Here is a 20,845-nt window from a genome sequence, read left to right on the forward strand (position 1 = left end):
CGGGGTCATTCTGAGTTCGTGGCAGGGTCATTTTGAGTTCCCTGAGGTTGGGGATGAGGTGAGCTGTATTTTCCTGGGAGATGGATGGATTTGGGATGGATTTGGGATATTCTGGGAGGTTCAGTGAGGGATTTGGAGAACTGAACCTCCTCCCATTGGCACCGAGGGACCTCCAAGACTCACTGCCCATTGGAAACAAGCTGATTCCTGCTTTCCCTCCCTCACTCCCTCATTCTCTCTCTCTCTTTCACTCCTTTCCCCTCTCTTGTCCGTTCCCGCTCTCTCCCTTTGCCCCCCTTTCCCTCTCTCTGTCTATTTGTCTTTCCTTCCCCTCTCCTCTCCCACACTTCCCTCCTCACTCTGCTCTCCTCTCCTCCCCTCCCCATCCCCTCTCCCTGTTCCCTTCTCACTCCTTCCATCTCCCCTCTCTCTCTTCCTCCCTCGATCTTTCCCTCTCTCTGCCTCTCTCCCCTCCTTTGCTCCTCTTTTCTCTTCTCTCTCCCCCTCTTTTTTTCCCACCTATCTCTCTATCACCCTTTCTCCCTTCTCTCTCTCTCCTCCACTGTTCCTTGGTCTCCTCTGTCTCATCTCTCTCTCTCTGTCTCTCCCTCCCTCCCTTACCCTCTCCCTCTCCCTCTCTCACCCTCCTCTTGCCTTCCAGCTCTCCCTCACCGTGTCTCTCTCTGTCTCTCCCAGGCCAGGAGAGGATTGGGAGGGATTCCCACTATGAGCAGGAGGGGAAGGTACAGTTTGTGGTTGATGCTGTGTATGCCATGGCGCACGCCCTACACAACATGCACAATGACCTTTGCACCGGGGCCAGTGGCATCTGTGCGAAAATGGACACCATCGACGGCAAGACTCTCTTACACTACATCAGAGGGGTCAACTTCAACGGTGAGTCTGAGATCGCGAGGGGGGGGGGGGTGGGGTGCGTGGGGACGCCGGTCCCTTAACATCCCCGCGGTTGGCCACACTCAATTCAACCTTGACCTTTCGCCTCTGGCAGCAAGGGGTCGCCAGCTGGAACTTCTACCCGGTGTTGGTCAGGCGGAGGTCGCGATGCACCCCCGGTCCATCAGCCCTCCCGAGGGAGGGTGGCGGAGGTGCAGGCGACATGGGGAGGAGGTTACAGAGATAGGGAGGGGTGTAGGGGGCTGGAGGAGGTTACAGAGATAGGGAGGGGTGTAGGGGCTGGAGGAGGTTACAGAGATAGGGAGGGTTGTAGGGGGCTGGAGGAGGTACAGAGATAGGGAGGGGTGTAGGGGCTGGAGGAGGTTACAGAGATAGGGAGGGTTTTAGGGGCTGGAGGAGGTTACAGAGATAGGGAGGGTTTTAGGGGCTGGAGGAGGTTACAGAGATAGGGAGGGTTGTAGGGGGCTGGAGGAGGTTACAGAGATAGGGAGGGGTGTAGGGGCTGGAGGAGGTTACAGAGATAGGGAGGGGGTGTAGGGAGCTGGAGGAGGTTACAGAGATAGGGAGGGTTGTAGGGGGCTGGAGGAGGTACAGAGATAGGGAGGGGTGTAGGGGCTGGAGGAGGTTACAGAGATAGGGAGGGTTTTAGGGGCTGGAGGAGGTTACAGAGATAGGGAGGGTTGTAGGGGGCTGGAGGAGGTTACAGAGATAGGGAGGGTTGTAGGGGGCTGGAGGTGGTTGCAGAGACGGGGAGGGTTGTAGGGGCTGGAGGGGGTTACAGAGATAGGGAGGGTTGTAGGGGGCTGGAGGAGGTTACAGAGATAGGGAGGGGGTGTAGGGGGCTGGAGGAGGTTACAGAGATAGGGAGGGTTGTAGGGGCTGGAGGAGGGTACAGAGATAGGAAGTGTTGTAGGGGCTGGAGGAGGTTACAGAGATAGGGTGGGTTGTAGGGGCTGGAGGAGGGTACAGAGATAGGGCGGGTTGTAGGGGCTGGAAGAGGTTACAGAGATAGGGCGGGTTGTAGGGGCTGGAGGAGGTTACAGAGATAGGGAGGGTTGTAGGGGGCTGGAGGAGGTTACAGAGATAGGGAGGGTTGTAGGGGCTGGAGGAGGGTACAGAGATAGGGCGGGTTGTAGGGGCTGGAGGAGGTTACAGAGATAGGGAGGGTTATAGGAGATTGGAGGGGGTACAGAGATAGGGAGGGGGGGTGGGGTGGCCATGGAGGGGTTTGAAAGCGAGGATGAGAATTTAGAAATGGAGGTGTTTCCGGATCGGGAGGCAGTGTGGGTCAGCGAGCGCGGGGTCGGGGGGGGGCGATGGGTGAACGGGGACTGGGAGAGAGTCCGGACACGGTGGGGGAGGGGGAGGGGACATCAGAATTTGGGATCAGCTGAAGTTTTGGGAAAGTGGGAAGGTGGCGACAGATGGAAAGTAGAATCAAGGACTGTCGGAACAGTTGGCAATCTGCTGGAGTTAAATGCCGAGGGAGGGGATGAGCAATTGTGGCCCTCGGCACTCAATTATTTTCTGAAATTGAGTTTGAGCGAGAGATTGTAATTAGCGGAAGACCCACGAGAGATTTGACGAGTGTGGCCTAGTTGACCAAAAAAAGCCTCAACTACTACTTGACGCATCAAGGCACCCTGGGTAATGAGCAGCGAGCGGACAGCCCAAGGTTAGACCAACATCCGTTGGCGCAAAAGCTCTTTGTGGCTGTTGGTAAACGCGGAGGTGCGGAGACCCCCCCCCCCCCCCCCGGCTGCCACAGAAACCAGGCCTTGCTGGGAGGCCGAGTGTTGGCCGTGGCTGCCATTTTGTGGCTGCCTCGTCAGTTGGCCTCAGTGGTTTCATGAGTGGGTGGAGGTGACAGGAGGGTATGGGGTGGGGGTGGAACGTTATAAAGGGGGGGGTGGGGTGATGTCCACAGTCAGGCCTCGTGCGGGGTTGGGGGGGGGTGGGGGTGGGCAGAGGAGGCCCCCGTGGCACCCTTCAGGCCTTCTCCAACAGGCTGGTGCCCAACACTGCGCCACCTCAACCTGACCTATCTCCAACTCCCAGAACCCGGTCAGAACGGGATTTGACGGGGATTAACTGGGGCTCGTTTGTCAAACATTACAAACTAGCTGAGCGCACAGCGACAGCAAGAAGTAAGCCTGAGGCTTGACACCAATTTAGTGCCCCACTCTCTCTCTCCCTCCCCCCCCACTCCGCCCTCACCTCCCTGGCCCTCCCCCCCCCTTCCCCACACCCCTCACGTCCCCGGAAATTTGCTCCCCCCTCCTTCCCGACCCTTACAGATCACCGCATCTCCCCGCGTCACCTCGGAAACTTCCCCTCCTCTCCCCTGCCGCCCTGGGTTACCGGCAACGTGGGAATGTCTGAAGGCGAAGAGGCCATTCAGCCCCTCGAGCCTGCTCCGCCCATTTCAATGCTACGAAACCGTGAGGCGGAGGGGGGGGGGGGGGGGGGGGGGGCGAAAGTAGGCCGTTCGGCCCATCGAGCCTGCTTCCGGCCATTCGAGGGCTGATCCGATGTGAGAATCCTCAGCTCCCACTTACCCGCCTTCTCCCCTCGATCCCCCTCTTTAAAATATTTAAATTAAATAAGTGTAAATAAACGGAGTAACCAACGCCCCGACTTCTGAGCAATTAAGAAGTGCGTAGCGTACGGTTGTAGCCGGTGTTAGCTCAGACTTTTCCCGACGGAAGAAGGTGGAAGGGAGAATGTCCGGGGTGCGTTGGGGGGGGTCCTTGATGCTTCTCCCCGAGGCAGCGGGAAGTGTAGACGGAGTCGGTGGATGGGAGGCTGGTTTGCCATCAGGGCCTACCTCACGTTGCTCTACACCCGAGCTATGGCTGTAACACCACATCCTGCACTCTCTATGAACGGTATGCTTTGTCTGTCTCGCGCACAAGAAACAATACTTTTCACCGTGTACTAATACACGCGGCGATAATAAATCAAATCAAAGCTTTGATAAACAGAGTAAATTCCGGGTATAGCCTGAGCAAGGCCCTGTATAACTGCGACAAGATATCCCTCGAATCCTCTCACTATAAAGGCCGCCAGACCATTTGCCCTCACTTTATTAAAGTTTATTTATTAGTTGGCTCACATTAACACTGAAATGTTCGGGGATTTTACTGTGACAATCCCCCCAGGCGCCCACACTCCTGTTGGGGTTACACTGAGGGAGGATTTAGCACTGCCCAATGCACCCCTAACCAGCACGTCTCTCGGACTGTGGGGAGGGAACCCAGGGGAGAAGCTGCGGACTCGGCACAGACAGTGCCCCGCGCCGGGGATCGAACCCGGGTTCCCTGGCGTGGCAGCGCTAACCCACTGTGCCACCCACAGCCACAGTGAAGGAACGGCCGAGACATTTCCAACCCGGGGATGGCGTGTGTGTGTGTGTGTGTGTGTGTGTGTGTCAGAAAGGCGGGCGGGGGGAGTCTCGCAGGCGGTGGGTGTTCCCCACGGCGTCTGCTGCCCTTGTCCTTCTTTGGGGGGGGTAGAGGTAGCAGGTTGGGGGGACACTGGCGAAGGAATGAATCAATGCAGTGCTTCTAATAGATGGTACACATCGCTGCTACAGGCAGAAGGGCGGTCTTCTGTCGTGTTCCGGTGTTGGACTGGGGTAAACACGGTAAGAAGTCTCACAACACCAGGTTAAAGTCCGACAGGTAGCAAACACCACGAGCTTTTGGGGCTTTTTCCCTTCGTCGGGTGTGTGGGGAGTTCTGCTCACAAACAGAGCATTTAAAGTCACACCCAGTTTACAGAATACTGATTAGAATGTGAGTCTTTACAGCTAACCTGCTTTTCAAATCTTAAAGGTACAGACAATGTGACTGGAGAGAGCATTAAGCACAGGTTAAAGAGATGTGTATTGTCTCCAGACAGGACAGTTAGTGAGATTTTATAAGCCCAGGCAAGTCATGGGGGTTACAGATAGTGTGACATGAGCCCAAGATCCCGGTTGAGGCTGTTCTCATGTGTGCAGAACTTGGCTATCAGTCTCTGCTCAGCGACTCTGTGCTGTCGTGAAGGCGATACCCAGAGACTGAGGGTATATTCATTGGAATTCAGAAGAATGAGGGGAGATCTTATAGAATTATAGAACCCTACAGAGGCCCTTCGGCCCATCGAGTCTGCACCAAACACAATCCCACCCAGGCCCAACCCCCCTCCATATTATACCCACTAATCCCTCTAACCTACACATCCCTGGACACTAAGGGGCAATTTCTTAGCACGGCCAATCAACCTAACCCACACATCTTTAGACTGTGGGAGGAAACCGGAGCACCCGGAGGAAACCCACGCAGACACGAGGAGAATGTGCATGAAAAGATCAGCCATGATCTTACTGAATTGCGGAGCAGGCTCGAGGGGACAGATGGCCGACTCCTGCTCCTAGTTCTCACATAACCCCCTCCGATGGTTCCCACCCCAAGCCCCACACAACTTGGAAATATATCGGCCGTTCCTTCACTGTGACTGGGTCAAAACTGTGGAGCTCCCTCCCTAACAGCGCTGTGGGTGTACCTACACCACATGGGATTGCGGTGGGTTCAAGATGGCAGCTCCTTCTCAAGTGGGGGGGCAATTAGGGATGGGGGTTAAATTCTGGACCCACACCCACATCCCTGTGAACTAATACATTCACAGGATTTGAATATTGCTGAGAATAGGCACGTGCAGTTGAAGTTTTCCCTCACTGACTCATCAGGTCAATCCACAAGAATTGTTGAGGGAACAATTGGGAGAGTCATGGGTGGGGGGGTAAAGAGGAGATGTCGGGATGGGCTTACATGTTCGTCTGTTCCGCTGTGCAGGGAGTGCCGGCACCTCGGTGATGTTCAACGAGAATGGGGACGCCCCGGGGCGATATCACATCTTCCAGTACCAGCACACCAACACCAGCACGCCCGGCTACCGCGTCATCGGACAGTGGACCGACCAGCTACGGATGAACGTGAGTGACGGATCGCGCCAACGTTTTACCCCCTTGGGCCGTCGCGGCTTTGGGATCTTGCTGTGCGATCTGCGCAGCCCGTGCTTCCCGCCACTGGTTTGTGGGGCCTTTCCCCCATGCCAGCCTGAGCCTCCTCGGCAGTAGAGGTGGGAGGATGGTGGGGCGTTGGGGGGGGCGGGGGGAGACGGGAAGGACTCGGGCAGGATAGGAGAGTGGGCGAAGAAGTGAGAGGTGGAATAGAACGTGGGAAAGTGTGAGGTTTTGGCCGGAAGAATAGAGGCAGAGACTATTTACTAAACCGGGAGTGAATTCAGAAATCGGAAGCGCAAAGGGATTCGGGAATCCTCGTTCAGGGTTCTCTTGAGGTGAACTTGTAGGGTTGAGTTGGGAGTTAAGACAAATGTCAGCATTCATTTTGAGAGGATTAGGAGGCAGGAGTGGGGATGTTCTGCTGAGGGTTTATAAGGAATATTGGGAGCGATTTTGGGCCCCGTATCTAAGGAAGGATATGCCGGCCCTGGGGCGGGTCCGGAGGAGGTTCACGGGAATGATCCCGGGAATGAAAGGTGGATGAGAAGAGTTTGAGGATTGGATGGAGTTTGGAAGGATGGGGAGAGGGGGGGAATCTCATTGTAACTGACAGAAAGGTCCTGGATAGAGTGGAAGATGTTTCCATTAGTGGGAGAGACTGGGATCCGAGGGCACAGTCTCAGAGTAAAGGGAGAACCCTTTGGAACGGAGATGAGGAGGAATTTCTTCAGCCGGAGAGCGGGGAATCTGTGGAACTCATTGCCACAGAGGAGGCCGGCTCACCGAGTGTGTTTGAGACAGAGATAGAGAGGTTCTTGATTGCTAAGGGGGTCAAAGGTTAGGGGTCTGAGCTGTGGAAGTCCTCATCCTCGTTCCCCTCCACACTCGACTATTCCCTCGCTGTCCCAGCTCCTCCCCAACACTCGACCCTCTGCAACCTTCAGCTCATCCCAGACTCACCCCCTCCCCACCCAACACACCCCCTCCCGCACCCACTGCGTCCGGATTCTCTCCCAGCCCCCGTTCACCCATCGCCCCCACCCCTCCCCGTGCTCGCTGACCCACACTACCTCCCACTCCGCAAATACCTCCATTTCTCATCCTCACTTTCAAATGCCTCCATGTCCTCCTCACCCCTCCTCCCTATCTCTGTAACCTCCAGCCCCTACAACCCTCCCTATCTCTGCAACCTCTTCCAGCCCCTACAAACCCTCCCTATCTCTGCAACCTCTTCCAGCCCCTACAAACCCTCCCTATCTCTGTAACCTCTTCCAGCCCCTACAAACCCTCCCTATCTCTGCAACCTCCTCCAGCCTCTACACTCCCTCCCTATCCCTGTAATTGGATTATGAAATACCATGAGGTGGCCATTTTCTGAACCAGCTTCCAATAATGAGGCGAAGATTGTCCCCTTTCTCCTTCATCTTGGTGTTAATGTTTGGTCTCAGGAGACCGGGGAGGACTCCCCGCGCGGTATTTTGACCATTCGTGTCTCTGACGGGGTTAATAGCACATTCTGGGTGACTTTAAGTGTACATCTGTTGGTGTTGATTATCCCTCGGCCTAGTGTGAGCCTGGCAACTCGGCAGCCTGCCTGAATTTAAAACCCGGGATTTATTCAACTGGGATTTGGCAAGTTCCCGTTCAACAGGAGGGGGATTTAGAGAAGTAATAATTTTAGATTAAATTCCTCCCCTAAATGAGAGGTGCTTAAACAATTTAGTTAAGTGGGAATTTGACAAACAATTAAATAGATGCTCCAGCTTTGACAGGCTGGGATGGCCAACATGTGTTTACAAACCGTAGACTCTCTTAATCCACTGTCACTGAAAAGTGGCAGAGACACAGAGTGTAGAGGGAGCTTTACTCTGTATCTAACCCCGTGCTGTACCTGTCCTGGGAGTGTTTGATGGGGACAGTGTAGAGGGAGCTTTACTCTGTATCTAACCCTGTGCTGTACCTGTCCTGGGAGTGATTGATGGGGACAGTGTAGAGGGAGCTTTACTCTGTATCTAACCCCGTGCTGTACTTGTCCTGGGAGTGTTTGATGGGGGGACAGTGTAGAGGGAGCTTTACTCTGTATCTAACCCCGCGCTGTACCTGTCCTGGGAGTGATTGATGGGGACAGTGTAGAGGGAGCTTTACTCTGTATCTAACCCCGTGCTGTACCTGTCCTGGGAGTGTTTGATGGGGGGACAGTGTAGAGGGAGCTTTACTCTGTATCTAACCCCGTGCTGTACCTGTCCTGGGAGTGATTGATGGGGACAGTGTAGAGGGAGCTTTACTCTGTATCTAACCCCGTGCTATACCTGTCCTGGGGATGTTTGATGGGGGACAGTGTAGAGGGAGCTTTACTCTGTATCTAACCCCGTGCTGTACCTGTCCTGGGAGTGATTGATGGGGACAGTGTAGAGGGAGCTTTACTCTGTATCTAACCCCGTGCTATACCTGTCCTGGGGATGTTTGATGGGGGACAGTGTAGAGGGAGCTTTACTCTGTATCTAACCCCGTGCTGTACCTGTCCTGAGAGTGTTTGATGGGGGGACAGTGTAGAGGGAGCTTTACTCTGTATCTAACCCCGTGCTATACCTGTCCTGGGGATGTTTGATGGGGGACAGTGTAGAGGGAGCTTTACTCTGTATCTAACCCCGTGCTGTACCTGTCCTGGGAGTGTTTGATGGGGGGGACAGTGTAGAGGGAGCTTTACTCTGTATCTAACCCCGTGCTGTACCTGTCCTGGGAGTGTTTGATGGGGGGACAGTGTAGAGGGAGCTTTACTCTGTATCTAACCCCGTGCTGTACCTGTCCTGGGAGTGTTTGATGGGGGACAGTGTAGAGGGAGCTTTACTCTGTATCTAACCCCGTGCTGTACCTGTCCTGGGAGTGTTTGATGGGGGGGACAGTGTAGAGGGAGCTTTACTCTGTATCTAACCCCGTGCTGTACCTGTCCTGGGAGTGTTTGATGGGGACAGTGTAGAGGGAGCTTTACTCTGTATCTAACCCCGTGCTGTACCTGTCCTGGGAGTGTTTGATGGGGGGGACAGTGTAGAGGGAGCTTTACTCTGTATCTAACCCCGTGCTGTACCTGTCCTGGGAGTGTTTGATGGGGACAGTGTAGAGGGAGCTTTACTCTGTACCTAACCCCGTGCTGTACCTGTCCTGGGAGTGTTTGATGGGGGACAGTGTAGAGGGAGCTTTACTCTGTATCTAACCCCGTGCTGTACCTGTCCTGGGAGTGTTTGATGGGGGACAGTGTAGAGGGAGCTTTACTCTGTATCTAACCCCGTGCTGTACCTGTCCTGGGAGTGTTTGATGGGGACAGTGTAGAGGGAGCTTTACTCTGTATCTAACCCCGTGCTGTACCTGTCCTGGGAGTGTTTGATGGGGGATGGTGTAGAGGGAGCTTTACTCTGTACCTAACCCCGTGCTGTGGCTGTGTTTCAGATGGAGGAGATGCAGTGGGGTGGAGGGGGCACCGAGGTGCCACCCTCGGTCTGCAGCTTCCCGTGTGAGCCTGGCGAGCGGAAGAAGATGGTCAAGGGTGTGCCTTGCTGCTGGCACTGTGAGCTGTGCGACGGGTACCGCTTCCAGGTGAGCGAGTTCGAGTGCCAGCTGTGCCCGCTGGACATGCGGCCCAGCGCCAACCGGACGGGCTGCCGGCCCACGCCCGTGGTCAAGCTGGAGTGGCACTCGGCCTGGGCGGCGCTGCCCCTCATCCTGGCCGTGCTGGGCATCCTGGCCACCACCTCCACCGTAGTGGTCTTCATCCGCTACAACGACACGCCCATCGTGCGGGCATCGGGGCGTGAGCTGAGCTACGTGCTGCTGACGGGCATCTTCCTCATCTACATCATCACCTTCCTGATGATTGCCGAGCCGGGGGCCGTGGTCTGTGCCCTCCGCCGCCTCCTGCTGGGCCTGGGCATGAGCATCACCTACTCGGCCCTGCTCACCAAGACCAACCGCATCTATCGCATCTTCGAGACGGGCAAGCGCTCGGTGACGCCCCCCCGGTTCATCAGCCCCACCTCGCAGCTGGCCATCACCTTCGTCCTGATCTCGCTGCAGGTGCTGGGCGTGTTGGTGTGGCTGGGCATCGAGCCCCCCCACGCCCACGTGGACTACGAGGAGCAGCGGACCCCCGACCCCGAGCTGGCCCACGGGGTGCTGAAGTGTGACATGTCCGACCTCTCCATCATCTGCTGCCTGAGTTACAGCATCGTGCTGATGGTCACCTGCACCGTCTACGCCGTCAAGAGTCGCGGTGTGCCCGAAACCTTCAACGAAGCCAAACCCATCGGGTTCACCATGTACACCACCTGCATCATCTGGCTGGCTTTCGTCCCCATCTTCTTCGGCACTGCCCAGTCCGCCGAGAAGGTAAGGGCACCTCACCAACCCCCTGCCCGTACCCCCGGTGCCCCCCCCCATCCCTCTGCCCATCCTCCTGCTCATCCCCTGTCTGTACCCCTTGTCCGTTCCCCATGCCCATCCCCCCTGCCCACCCCCCCGCCTCTTCCCCTTGCCTGTCTCCCCCTCCCTGTTCCCCCTGCATGTACCCCTTGTCCGTCCCCCTGCCAGTCCCTCTGCCTGTTCCTCCGTCCATTTGCCCTGCCCATCCCCCACCCGTCCCCCGACTCGTTCCCCCTGCCCGCTCCCCCCTGCCCGTTACCCCCCCCCAACTCTGTCAGCCACCTGTGTCCCATTCTTCATCATCTCTCCTCATCTCACTCCTCATCTCACTCCTCATCCCTCTCCTCATCCCTCTCCTCATCCCTCTCCTCATCTCACTCCTCATCCCTCTCCTCATCCCTCTCCTCATCTCACTCCTCCCTCACTCTTCATCTCACTCCTCATCCCTCTCCTCATCTCACTCCTCATCTCACTCCTCATCTCACTCCTCATCCCTCTCCTCATCCCTCTCCTCATCCCTCTCCTCATCCCTCTCCTCATCCCTCTCCTCATCTCACTCCTCATCTCACTCCTCATCCCTCTCCTCATCCCTCTCCTCATCTCACTCCTCATCTCACTCCTCATCTCACTCCTCATCTCTCTCCTCATCCCTCTCCTCATCCCTCTCCTCATCTCACTCCTCATCCCTCTCCTCATCCCTCTCCTCATCCCTCTCCTCATCTCACTCCTCATCTCACTCCTCACTCTCCTCATCTCACTCCTCATCCCACTCCTCATCTCACTCCTCATCTCACTCCTCATCTCACTCCTCATCTCACTCCTCATCCCTCTCCTCATCTCACTCCTCATCTCACTCCTCACTCTCCTCATCTCACTCCTCATCCCTCTCCTCGTCTCACTCCTCGTCTCACTCCTCGTCCCTCTCCTCGTCCCTCTCCTCGTCTCACTCCTCATCTCACTCCTCATCTCACTCCTCATCTCACTCCTCATCTCACTCCTCATCTCACTCCTCATCTCACTCTACATTAACTCCTCATTACCTCCGCTGTAACTCTGTATTAATATTCACTCATGTCCTATCTGTGACTCCAGAGTCAGAGCAATGTGGTTGACACTCAGTGAGGGGTGCGCAGTCAGTGACCCCGTGTCCCATGAATGAACTTTAATAATTCCTGGTGTGTTTACGGACGGGATGGTTTTCTGGACCGATATATTACAGAGCCAACAAGGGAACAGACCACCCGAGACTGCAGCTTGTGTGATGAGAAAGGAATAATTTGCAATCTCCCTTGGGGATGAGTAACTGTAATATGATAGGATTCTTCACCAAGGTGGGAAGTGATGTGTTGATTCTGAGACCTGAATCTTAATAAAGGAAACTGTGAACCATCGAACATTACAGCACAGAAAGAGGCCCTTTGGCCCTTCTTGTCTGTGCCCAACCATTTTTCTGCCTAATCCCACTGACCTGCACCTGGACCCTATCCCCCCACACCCCTCTCATCCATGAACCTCTCCAAGTTTTTCTTAAATGTTAAAAGTGAGCCTGCTTTCACCACTTTATCCGGCAACTCATCCCACACTCCCACCACTCTCTGTGTGAAACCACCCCCCTAATATTCCCTTTAAACTTTTCCCCCTTCACCCTTAACCCATGCCCTCTGGTTTTTTTCTCCCCTAGCCTCAGTGGAAAAAGCCTGCTTGCATTCACTCTATCTATACCCATCAAAATCTTATACACCTCTATCAAATCTCCCCTCATTCTCCAGGGAATAAAGTCCTAACCTATTCAATCTCTCTCTGTAACTCAGTTTCTCAAGTCCCGGCAACATCCTTGTGAACCTTCTCTGCACTCTTTCAACCTTATTAATATCCTTCCTGTAATTAGGTGACCTAAACTGTACACAATACTCTAAATTCAGCCTCACTAATGTCTTAGACAACCTCACCATAACATTCCAACTCTTATACTCAATACTTTTATTTATAAAGTCCAATGTTCCAAAAGCACTCTTTATGACCCTATCTACCTGTGACGCCACTTTTAGGGAATTCTGTACCTGTATTCCCAGTTCCCTCTGTTCTACTGCACTCTTCAGTGTCCTACCATTTACCCTGTATGTTCTACCTTGGTTTGTCCTTCCAAAGTGCAATTCCTCACACTTGTCTGCTTTAAACTCCATCTGCCATTTTTCAGCCCATTTTTCTAGTTGGTCCAAATCTCCCTGCAAGTTTTGAGAACCTTCCTCACTGTCCACTACACCTCCAATCTTTGTATCATCAGCAAATTTGCTGATCCAATTTACCACATTATCATCCAGATCATTGATATAGATGACAGACCCAGACCCTGCGGCACACCGCCAGTCACAGGCCTCCGCTCATGAGTTGTCGATGATAGACTGGGGAGTGTCTCTGAAAGGGATGACGGTGGCGAGGCAGCGGAGTGCGTGTGAGAACTCCCGACAATTGTTTGTTCCTGTCTGGCACAGGGTAAAACCAGAGAGGCGCCAAAACCTGGCTTCCGAGGGAAATTAGAGATATATCCATACCAAGGAAGGTGCAATCAGATTGGCCAAGGAAAGCAACAGACCTGAGGATTGGGAGAAGTTCAGAATTCGGCAGGAGAGGACAAAGGGATTGGTTAAGAAGGGGAAAGTAGAGTGTAAGATTAAGCTAGCAGGGAACATAAAAACTATCAAGGTTTCTATCAGTACACGAGGAGAATGGATTGGTAAAGGCAAATGTAGGTCCTCTACACTCGGAAATAGGGAATGGGGAACAAAGAAATGACTGAACTGAAAAGGACAAAGAAAATTATAGCACAGGAACAGGCCCTTCAGCCCTCTAACTGACCGTGCTGTCCCACTGAACTAAACAAGCTGGGATGTCTTGTTGAAGTTGTACAAGACATTAATAAGGTCACACTTGGAATACTGTGTACAGCTCTGGTCACCCTATTATAGAAAGGATATTATTAAACTAGAAAGAGTGCAGGAAAGATTTACTCGGATGTTACCGGGATTTGGATTGAGTTATGAGGAGAGGCCGGATAGACTGGGATTTTTTTCCACAGGAGCGCAGAGGGGTGATCTTATAGAGGTCTATAAAATAATGAGGGGCACAGATCAGTGAGATAGTCAATATCTTTTCCCAAAGGCAGGGAGCCTAAAACTAGAGGTTTAAGGTGAGAGGGGAGAGATACAAGTGTCCAGAGGGGCAATTTTTTTCACACAGAGGGCGATGAGTGTCTGGAACGAGCTGCCAGAGGTGGTAGTAGAGGCGGGTACAATTTTATCTCTTAAAAAGCATTTATACAGTTAGATGGATAAGATGGGTATCGAGGGATAGGGGTCAAATGCGGGCGACTGGGGTCAGCTTAGGGGTTTAAGAAAATAAAGGGTGGCAGGGACAGTTTGGGCCGAAGGGCCTGTTTTCCTGCTGTAAACCTCTATAACTCTGTGTACATTGATGGGTAGCACCGTGGGTTAGCACTGCTGCCTCACAGCGCCAGGGATTCGGGTTCAATTCCGCCTCGGGTCACTGTCTGTGTGGAGTTTGCACATTCTCCCCGTGTCTGCGTGGGTTTCCTCCGGGTGCTCCAGTTTCCTGCCACAGTGCAAAGGTGTGCGGGTTAGGTGGACTGGCCGTGTTAAATTGCCCCTCAGTTGTCAGGGGGACTAAGTAGGGTAAATGCCTGGGGTTAAGGAGATAGGGCTGGGTGGGATCGTGGTCGGTGCAGACTCAGTGGGCCGAATGGCCTCCCTCTGCACCGTAGGGATTCTATGATTCCACATACTGTGGTTCTGTCTTCACAATAACGGACTCAAATAGTGTATCAGAAATGTTGGGGAATAGTGGGTACATTCAGAGGGAGAATCTGAAGGAAATCTGTACTAGTGAAGGAATAGTGTTGGGAAAACCATGGGAATGAAGGTGGATAAATCCCCAGGGCCTGATAATTTACATCCCAGAATACTTAAGGAAGTGGCCTGAGAAATAGTGGATAGTTAACTTCCAACATATTATTGTTAGTCAACTTCCAAAATATTATTGACTCTGGAACAGTTCATAGAAGTCATAGAAGGCCATTCGGCCCATCGATCTGCACTGACCACAATCCCACCCAAGTCCTACCCCCATATCCCTACATATTTTACCCACTAATCCCTCTAACCTACACAACTCAGGATACTAAGGGCCAATTTTAGCATGGCCAATCAACCGAACCCACACACCTTTGGACTGTGGGAGGAAACCGGAGCACCCGGAGGAAACCCACGCAGACACGAGGAGAATGTGCAAACTCTACACAGACCCGAGCCGGGAATTGAACCCAGGTCCCCGGAGCTGTGAAGCAGCAGTGCTAACCCACTGTGCCACCGTGCTGCCCTACAGTTCCTGGTTCCTGCAGATTGGAGGGTGTAACCCCAATATTTAAAGGCCCACAGGTTTTATTTGCAATCACGAGCTTTCGGAGCAGTGCTCCTTCATCAGGTGAATGGAGAGGTAGGCTTCACAAACACAGCGAGATAATTACAGATGTGAAGAATGGTTAGAATGTGAGTCTTTAAAGGACTTCCAGGAATCTTTACAGGAAGGATGTGGAAGCTATTGAGAGGGTGCAGAGGAGATTTACAAGGATGTTGCCTGGATTGGGAGGCATGCCTTATGAAGATAGGTTGAGGGAACTGGGTCTCTTCTCCCTGGAGAGACGAAGGTTGAGAGGCGACCTGATAGAGGTTTATAAAATGTTGAGAGGAATAGATAGGGTGGATTCTCGGAGGCTATTTCCCAGGGCTGAAATGGTCGCTACGAGAGGGCACAGGTTTAAGGTGCTGGGGAGCAGGTACAGAGGAGATGTTAGGGGTAAGTTTTTCACTCAGAGGGAGGTGAGTGAATGGAATCGGCTGCCGTCGGTGGTGGTAGAAGCAAACTCGCTGGGGTCTTTTAAGAGACTTCTGGATGAGTATATGGGATTTAATGGGATAGGCCTGGTGCAACTTGTGGGCTGAAGGGCCTGTTTGTGCTGTAGTTGTCCTACATTTACAGATAATCAAATCTTTACAATGTGAGTGGGGAGAGGGTCAAGCATGGGTTAAAGAGATGTGTATTGTCTCCAGACAGGACAGTTAGTAGGAACCTGTAAAGACTCACATTACAACCAGACAAAGAGTAAAGAAAATGACAGCACAGGAACAGGCCATTCAGCCCTCCTGCTCTGACCATACTATCCCACGGAACTAAATCCCTCTACCTTTCCGGGGACCATATCTCTCTATTCCCATCCTATCCATATATTGGTCAAAACCCCTTCTTTACATTCCAATCTGTAATTATCTTACAATTGTGCCTCTGTCTATATACGCTGTGTTTGTGAACTAACCTCCATTCAGGAGGTTAGATGAAGGAGCAGCGCTCCGAAAGCTCGTGATTCCAGATAAACCTGTTGTCAGACGTCTTACTGACCCCACTGCAGACGGCATCTCCACATCGCCTCTACTTAAAAAAGGGAGATAGAGGGAAACCAGCCTGGTGTCGATAGTGGGGGAAAATGTCAAAGATTTTACAGCCAAACACTTGGGAAACTGTGATCGGAGCGGACAGAGCCGGCTACCATTGGATTGGGTGGAGTTCAGGAGAATGAAGGAGCGGCGAGTCTCATAGAAACCAATCCAATTCAATTAGGGCCGGACAGAGTAGATTTCCCTCCCCATTTTCCTCCTCATTTTCACCACATTTTCTCCCTCATTTTCCTCCCATTTCCTCATCATTTTCCCTCATAGTCTTCCTCACTTTCCTCTCATCTTGCTTCTAAATTTCCTCCTCCATTCCTCCCCATTTTTCTCCTCACTTTCCCCTCACTTTCCCCTCACTTTCCCCTCACTTTCCCCTCACTTTCCCCTCATTTTCCTCCTCACTTTCCCCTCATTTTCCTCCTCACTTTCCCCTCATTTTCCCCCTCACTTTCCCCTCCTTTTCCCCCCTCCTTTCCCTGCTCATTTTGCTGTCCCGTGTCAGCCTCCCTGTCCTCCTTCCCCCTGACGTTTCTCCTGCTCCCCCTCGGGCCCAGGCTTTTCCCCGCACCAACCCTTCCCAGGCCGTCCCTGACATCTGCCCGTAACAGCTGCCACCTGAGTGGGGTCTTCCATTTCCAGAAGATATCCGCCGGCCTCCCGCCTCAGCCACAGGAATCACACGAGGAGGCGCAGAGAAAAGATGCCAAAAGCTCAAGCAAAGATTCTTGAGAACGTCATTAACTCAGAGAGGGGGAAGAGAGAGAGAGAGAAAGATAGAAACATCGAAACTAAAAGCAAGAGGAGGCCATTTGGCCCTTCTTCGCCATTCATTATGATCATCGAATTCAATATTCTGACCCCCCCTTTGCCCCCCACCCCCCCACCCCCCCACCCCCACCACCACCACCACCACCACCCGCCCCCCCCCCCCCCCCCACCACCACCACCACCCGCCCCCCCCCCCCCCGCCCCATATCCCTTTAGCCCCAAGAGTGATCTCTAACTTCTTATTATTGACCCAACTTCACTTTGGCAGGAATAATAGTAGGAGGGATTATTATTTAAAGGGCGAAAAACTGCAGCAGGCGACGGTGCAGAGGGACCTCGGGGTCCTTGTGCATGAGTCGCAAAAACCCAGCTTGCAGGTGCAGCAGGTGGTCAGGAAGGCGAATGGGATGCTGGCCTTCATAGCGAGGGGGATTGAATATAAAAGTAGGGAGGTCTTGCTGCAGCTGTATAGGGCACTGGTGAGGCCGCAGCTGGAGTACTGTGTGCAGTTTTGGGCGCCGCACCTGCGCAAGGATATTTTGGCCTTGGAGGGAGTGCAGAGGAGGCTTACTAGGCTGATACCGGAGTTGAGGGGGTTGAGCTATGAGGAGAGGCTGAATAAACTAGGCTTGTACTCGTTAGAGTTTAGAAGAATGAGGGGAGATCTCATTGAGATGTATAAGGTGATGAATGGGATGGATAGGATAGAGGTGGAGAGACTCTTCCCGCTCAAAAAGGACAGTAGGACTAGGGGGCACAGCCTCAAGATAAAGGGGAGGCGGTTTAGAACGGAGTTGAGGAGGAACTTCTTCACTCAAAGGGTGGTGAATCTCTGGAATTCTCTGCCCGTTGAAGTGGTGGAGGCTGCCTCGCTAAATATTTTTAAGACGCAGGTTGATGGGTTTTTGATAAGAGAGGGGATTAAGGGTTATGGGGAGAGGGCGGGAATGTGGAGCTGAGCCACGACAGATCAGCCATGATCTTATTGAATGGCGGGGCAGGCTCGAAGGGCTGGATGGCCTACTCCTGCTCCTATTTCTTATGACCTGAACTACTTTCTGTGGATGAATTCCACACATTCCCCACCCTCTGGGGGAAGAAATTTCTCCTCACCTCATTTCTAAAAGGTTTCCCCCTTATCCTCAAACTCTGACCCCTAGTTCTGGACTCCCCCCACCATCGGGAACATTCTTTCTGAATCTACCCTGTCTAACCCTGTTAGAATTTTATAAGTTTCTATCAGATCCCCTCTCACTCTTCCAAACTCCAGTGAATATAATCCTAACCGTGTTAGTCTTTGGTACAGAGGTTTATGGAGGGAATTCCAGAATGTAGGGCGAAACCGCCCCCCCGGGTAGCTGATGGTGCAGTTGCCAATGGCAGAGTGATGGGAATCAGGGGGATGCTCGAGAGGCCGGGATTGGAGTAACGCAGAGATCTCGGAGAGTTGGTGGAGGTTACAGAAATAGAGAGGGGTGTAGGGGGCTGGAGGAGGTTACAGAGATAGGGAGGGGTGTAGGGGCTGGAGGAGGTTACAGAGATAGGGAGGGGTGTAGGGGGCTGGAGGAGGTTACAGAGATAGGGGAGGGGGTGTAGAGGCTGGAGGAGGTTACAGAGATAGGGAGGGCTGTAGGGGCTGGAGGAGGTTACAGGGATAGGGAGGGTTGTAGGGGCTGGAGGAGGTTACAGAGATAGGGAGGGGGTGTAGGGGCTGGAGGAGGTTACAGAGATAGGGAGGGGGTGTAGGGGCTGGAGGAGGTTACAGAGATAGGGAGGGTTGTAGGGGCTGGAGGAGGTTACAGAGATAGGGAGGGTGTAGGGGGCTGAGGAGGTTACAGAGATAGGGAGGGGGTGTAGGGGCTGGAGGAGGTTACAGAGATAGGAGGGGTGTAGGGACTGGAGGAGGTTACAGAGATAGGGAGGGTTGTAGGGGCTGGAGGAGGTTACAGGGATAGGGAGGGGGTGTAGGGGCTGGAGGAGGTTACAGAGATAAGGAGGGGTGTAGGGGGCTGGAGGAGGTTACAGAGATAGGGAGGGGTGTAGGGGGCTGGAGGAGGTTACAGAGATAGGGAGGGGGTGTAGGGGGCTGGAGGAGGTTACAGAGATAGGGAGGGGGTGTAGGGGGCTGGAGGAGGTTACAGAGATAGGGAGGGTTGTAGGGACTGGAGGAGGTTACAGAGATAGGGAGGTTGTAGGGACTGGAGGAGGTTACAGAGATAGGGAGGGGGTGTAGGGGGCTGGAGGAGGTTACAGAGATAGGGAGGGTTGTAGGGGCTGGAGGAGGTTACAGGGATAGGGAGGGGTGTAGGGGCTGGAGGAGGTTACAGAGATAAGGAGGGGTGTAGGGACTGGAGGAGATTACAGAGATAGGGAGGGGTGTAGGGACTGGAGGAGGTTACAGAGATAGGGAGGAGTGTAGGGGGCTGGGGGAGGTTACAGAGATAGGGAGGGGTGTAGGGGGCTGGGGGAGGTTACAGAGATAGGGAGGGGTGAAGCCATACTGAAGTGAGAGAGAGAGTGAGCCTCTGAGATAGAGACACATAGAGACAGACAAACAGAAAGAGAGAAACTCAGAGACAGAGAGAGAGACAAAGAGAGACTGTGCGTGAGACTGGGAGTGAGAGAGAGACTTCAAGCGAGAGAGAGAGATATAGAGAGGGGCAGAGCGAGAGAAAGAGAGAGAAACAGAAACAGAGACAGTGTGGGAGAGGGACAAAGTGAGGGATGGTGTTAGAGAGGGACGGAGTGAGGGAGGGACGGAGCAAAGGAGGGACGGTGTGAGTGTGCTGGTGAGGGACGGAGTGAGGGAGGGCCGGTGTGAGGGAGGGGGGGTGTGAGGGAGGGATGGTTTGAGTGTGCTGGTGAGGGACGGAGCGAGGGAGAGACAGAGCGAGGGAGGGACGGAGTGAGGAGGGCTGGTGTGAGGGAGGGACGGTGTGAGTGTGCTGGTGAGGAGGGTATGTACTGGGACACTGGCTGTTGCTGTACAGGGCTGCACGTACTGGGCTGCGCGTGCAGGGCTGCACGTACAGGGCTGCGTGTACAGGGCTGCGTGTGCAGGGTTGCGCGTACAGGGTTGCGCGTACAGGGTTGCGCGTACAGGGTTGCGCGTACAGGGTTGCGCGTACAGGGTTGCGCGTACAGGGTTGCGCGTACAGGGTTGCGCGTGCAGGGCTGCGTGTGCAGGGCTGCATGTACAGGGCTGCGCGTACAGGGCTGCGCGTGCAGGGCTGCACGTACAGGGCTGCGCGTGCAGGGTTGCGCGTGCAGGGTTGCGCGTGCAGGGCTGCGCGTACAGGGCTGCGCGTACAGGTTGCGCGTACAGGGCTGCGTGTGCAGGGTTGTGTGACTGGTAAACTCTCCCTGTGTGTTACAGATGTATATCCAGACAACGACTCTGACCGTGTCAATGAGTCTGAGTGCGTTTGTGTGCCTGGGAATGTTATACATCCCGAAAGTTTACACCATTGTCTTCCACCCGGAGCAGAATGTCCAGCGGAGAAAGAGGAGTTTTAAAGCTGCAGCCACGGTAGCCAGCTTCACCTCGCGGCTATCTCAACGCTCACACAACGGGGACACACCCAAGGATGAGAAAGCCGGCAACTAACGCGGGAGACACGGCCCCGGGGGACCCCGCGTACACGGACAGCCCTGTAACAAACTCCCTCAAAGACTGACCGCTTACCCATAACCTCACCCAGCATGCCGTGCGATTGCCCTCCTCCCAAACATGTCCTACAGCACAGTGCGTCATCTAACCATCTCCCCTTGACATTCAATGGTGTTACCATCACTGAATCCCCCCCCACTATCAACATCCTGGGAGTTACCATCACTGAATCCCCCCACTATCAACATCCTGGGGGTTACCGTCACTGAATCCCCCCACTATCAACATCCTGGGGGTTACCATCACTGAATCCCCCCCACTATCAACATCCTGGGGGTTACCATCACTAAATCCCCCCCACTATCAACATCCTGGGGGTTACCATCACTGAATCCCCCACTATCAACATCCTGGGGGTTACCGTCACTGAATCCCCCCCACTATCAACATCCTGGGGGTTACCGTCACTGAATCCCCCCCACTATCAACATCCTGGGGGTTACCATCACTGAATCCCCCCACTAATCAACATCCTGGGGGTTACCATCACTGAATCCCCCCCACTATCAACATCCTGGGGGTTACCATCACTGAATCCCCCACTATCAACAT

General features: G+C 53.7%; 1 protein-coding gene across 1 annotated transcript; it reads left to right on the plus strand.

Moving 5' to 3' along the window:
• Positions 1 to 719: 719 nt before the first annotated feature.
• Positions 720 to 20,422, plus strand: LOC145340669 (metabotropic glutamate receptor 6-like). The gene is made up of 4 exons (XM_080185133.1): positions 720 to 897; positions 5,754 to 5,893; positions 9,368 to 10,303; positions 20,000 to 20,422. Exons 1-4 carry the CDS (start codon positions 774 to 776, stop codon positions 20,228 to 20,230), a joined length of 1,431 nt encoding a protein of 476 aa, XP_080041259.1. The 5' UTR covers positions 720 to 773; the 3' UTR covers positions 20,231 to 20,422.
• The last annotated feature ends 423 nt before the right edge of the window (positions 20,423 to 20,845 follow it).

The sequence above is a fragment of the Carcharhinus amblyrhynchos genome, unplaced genomic scaffold, assembly GCF_965287045.1.
Source record: "Carcharhinus amblyrhynchos unplaced genomic scaffold, sCarAmb.v2.hapA chromosome_1264, whole genome shotgun sequence".
Taxonomy (NCBI): Eukaryota; Metazoa; Chordata; class Chondrichthyes; order Carcharhiniformes; family Carcharhinidae; genus Carcharhinus; species Carcharhinus amblyrhynchos.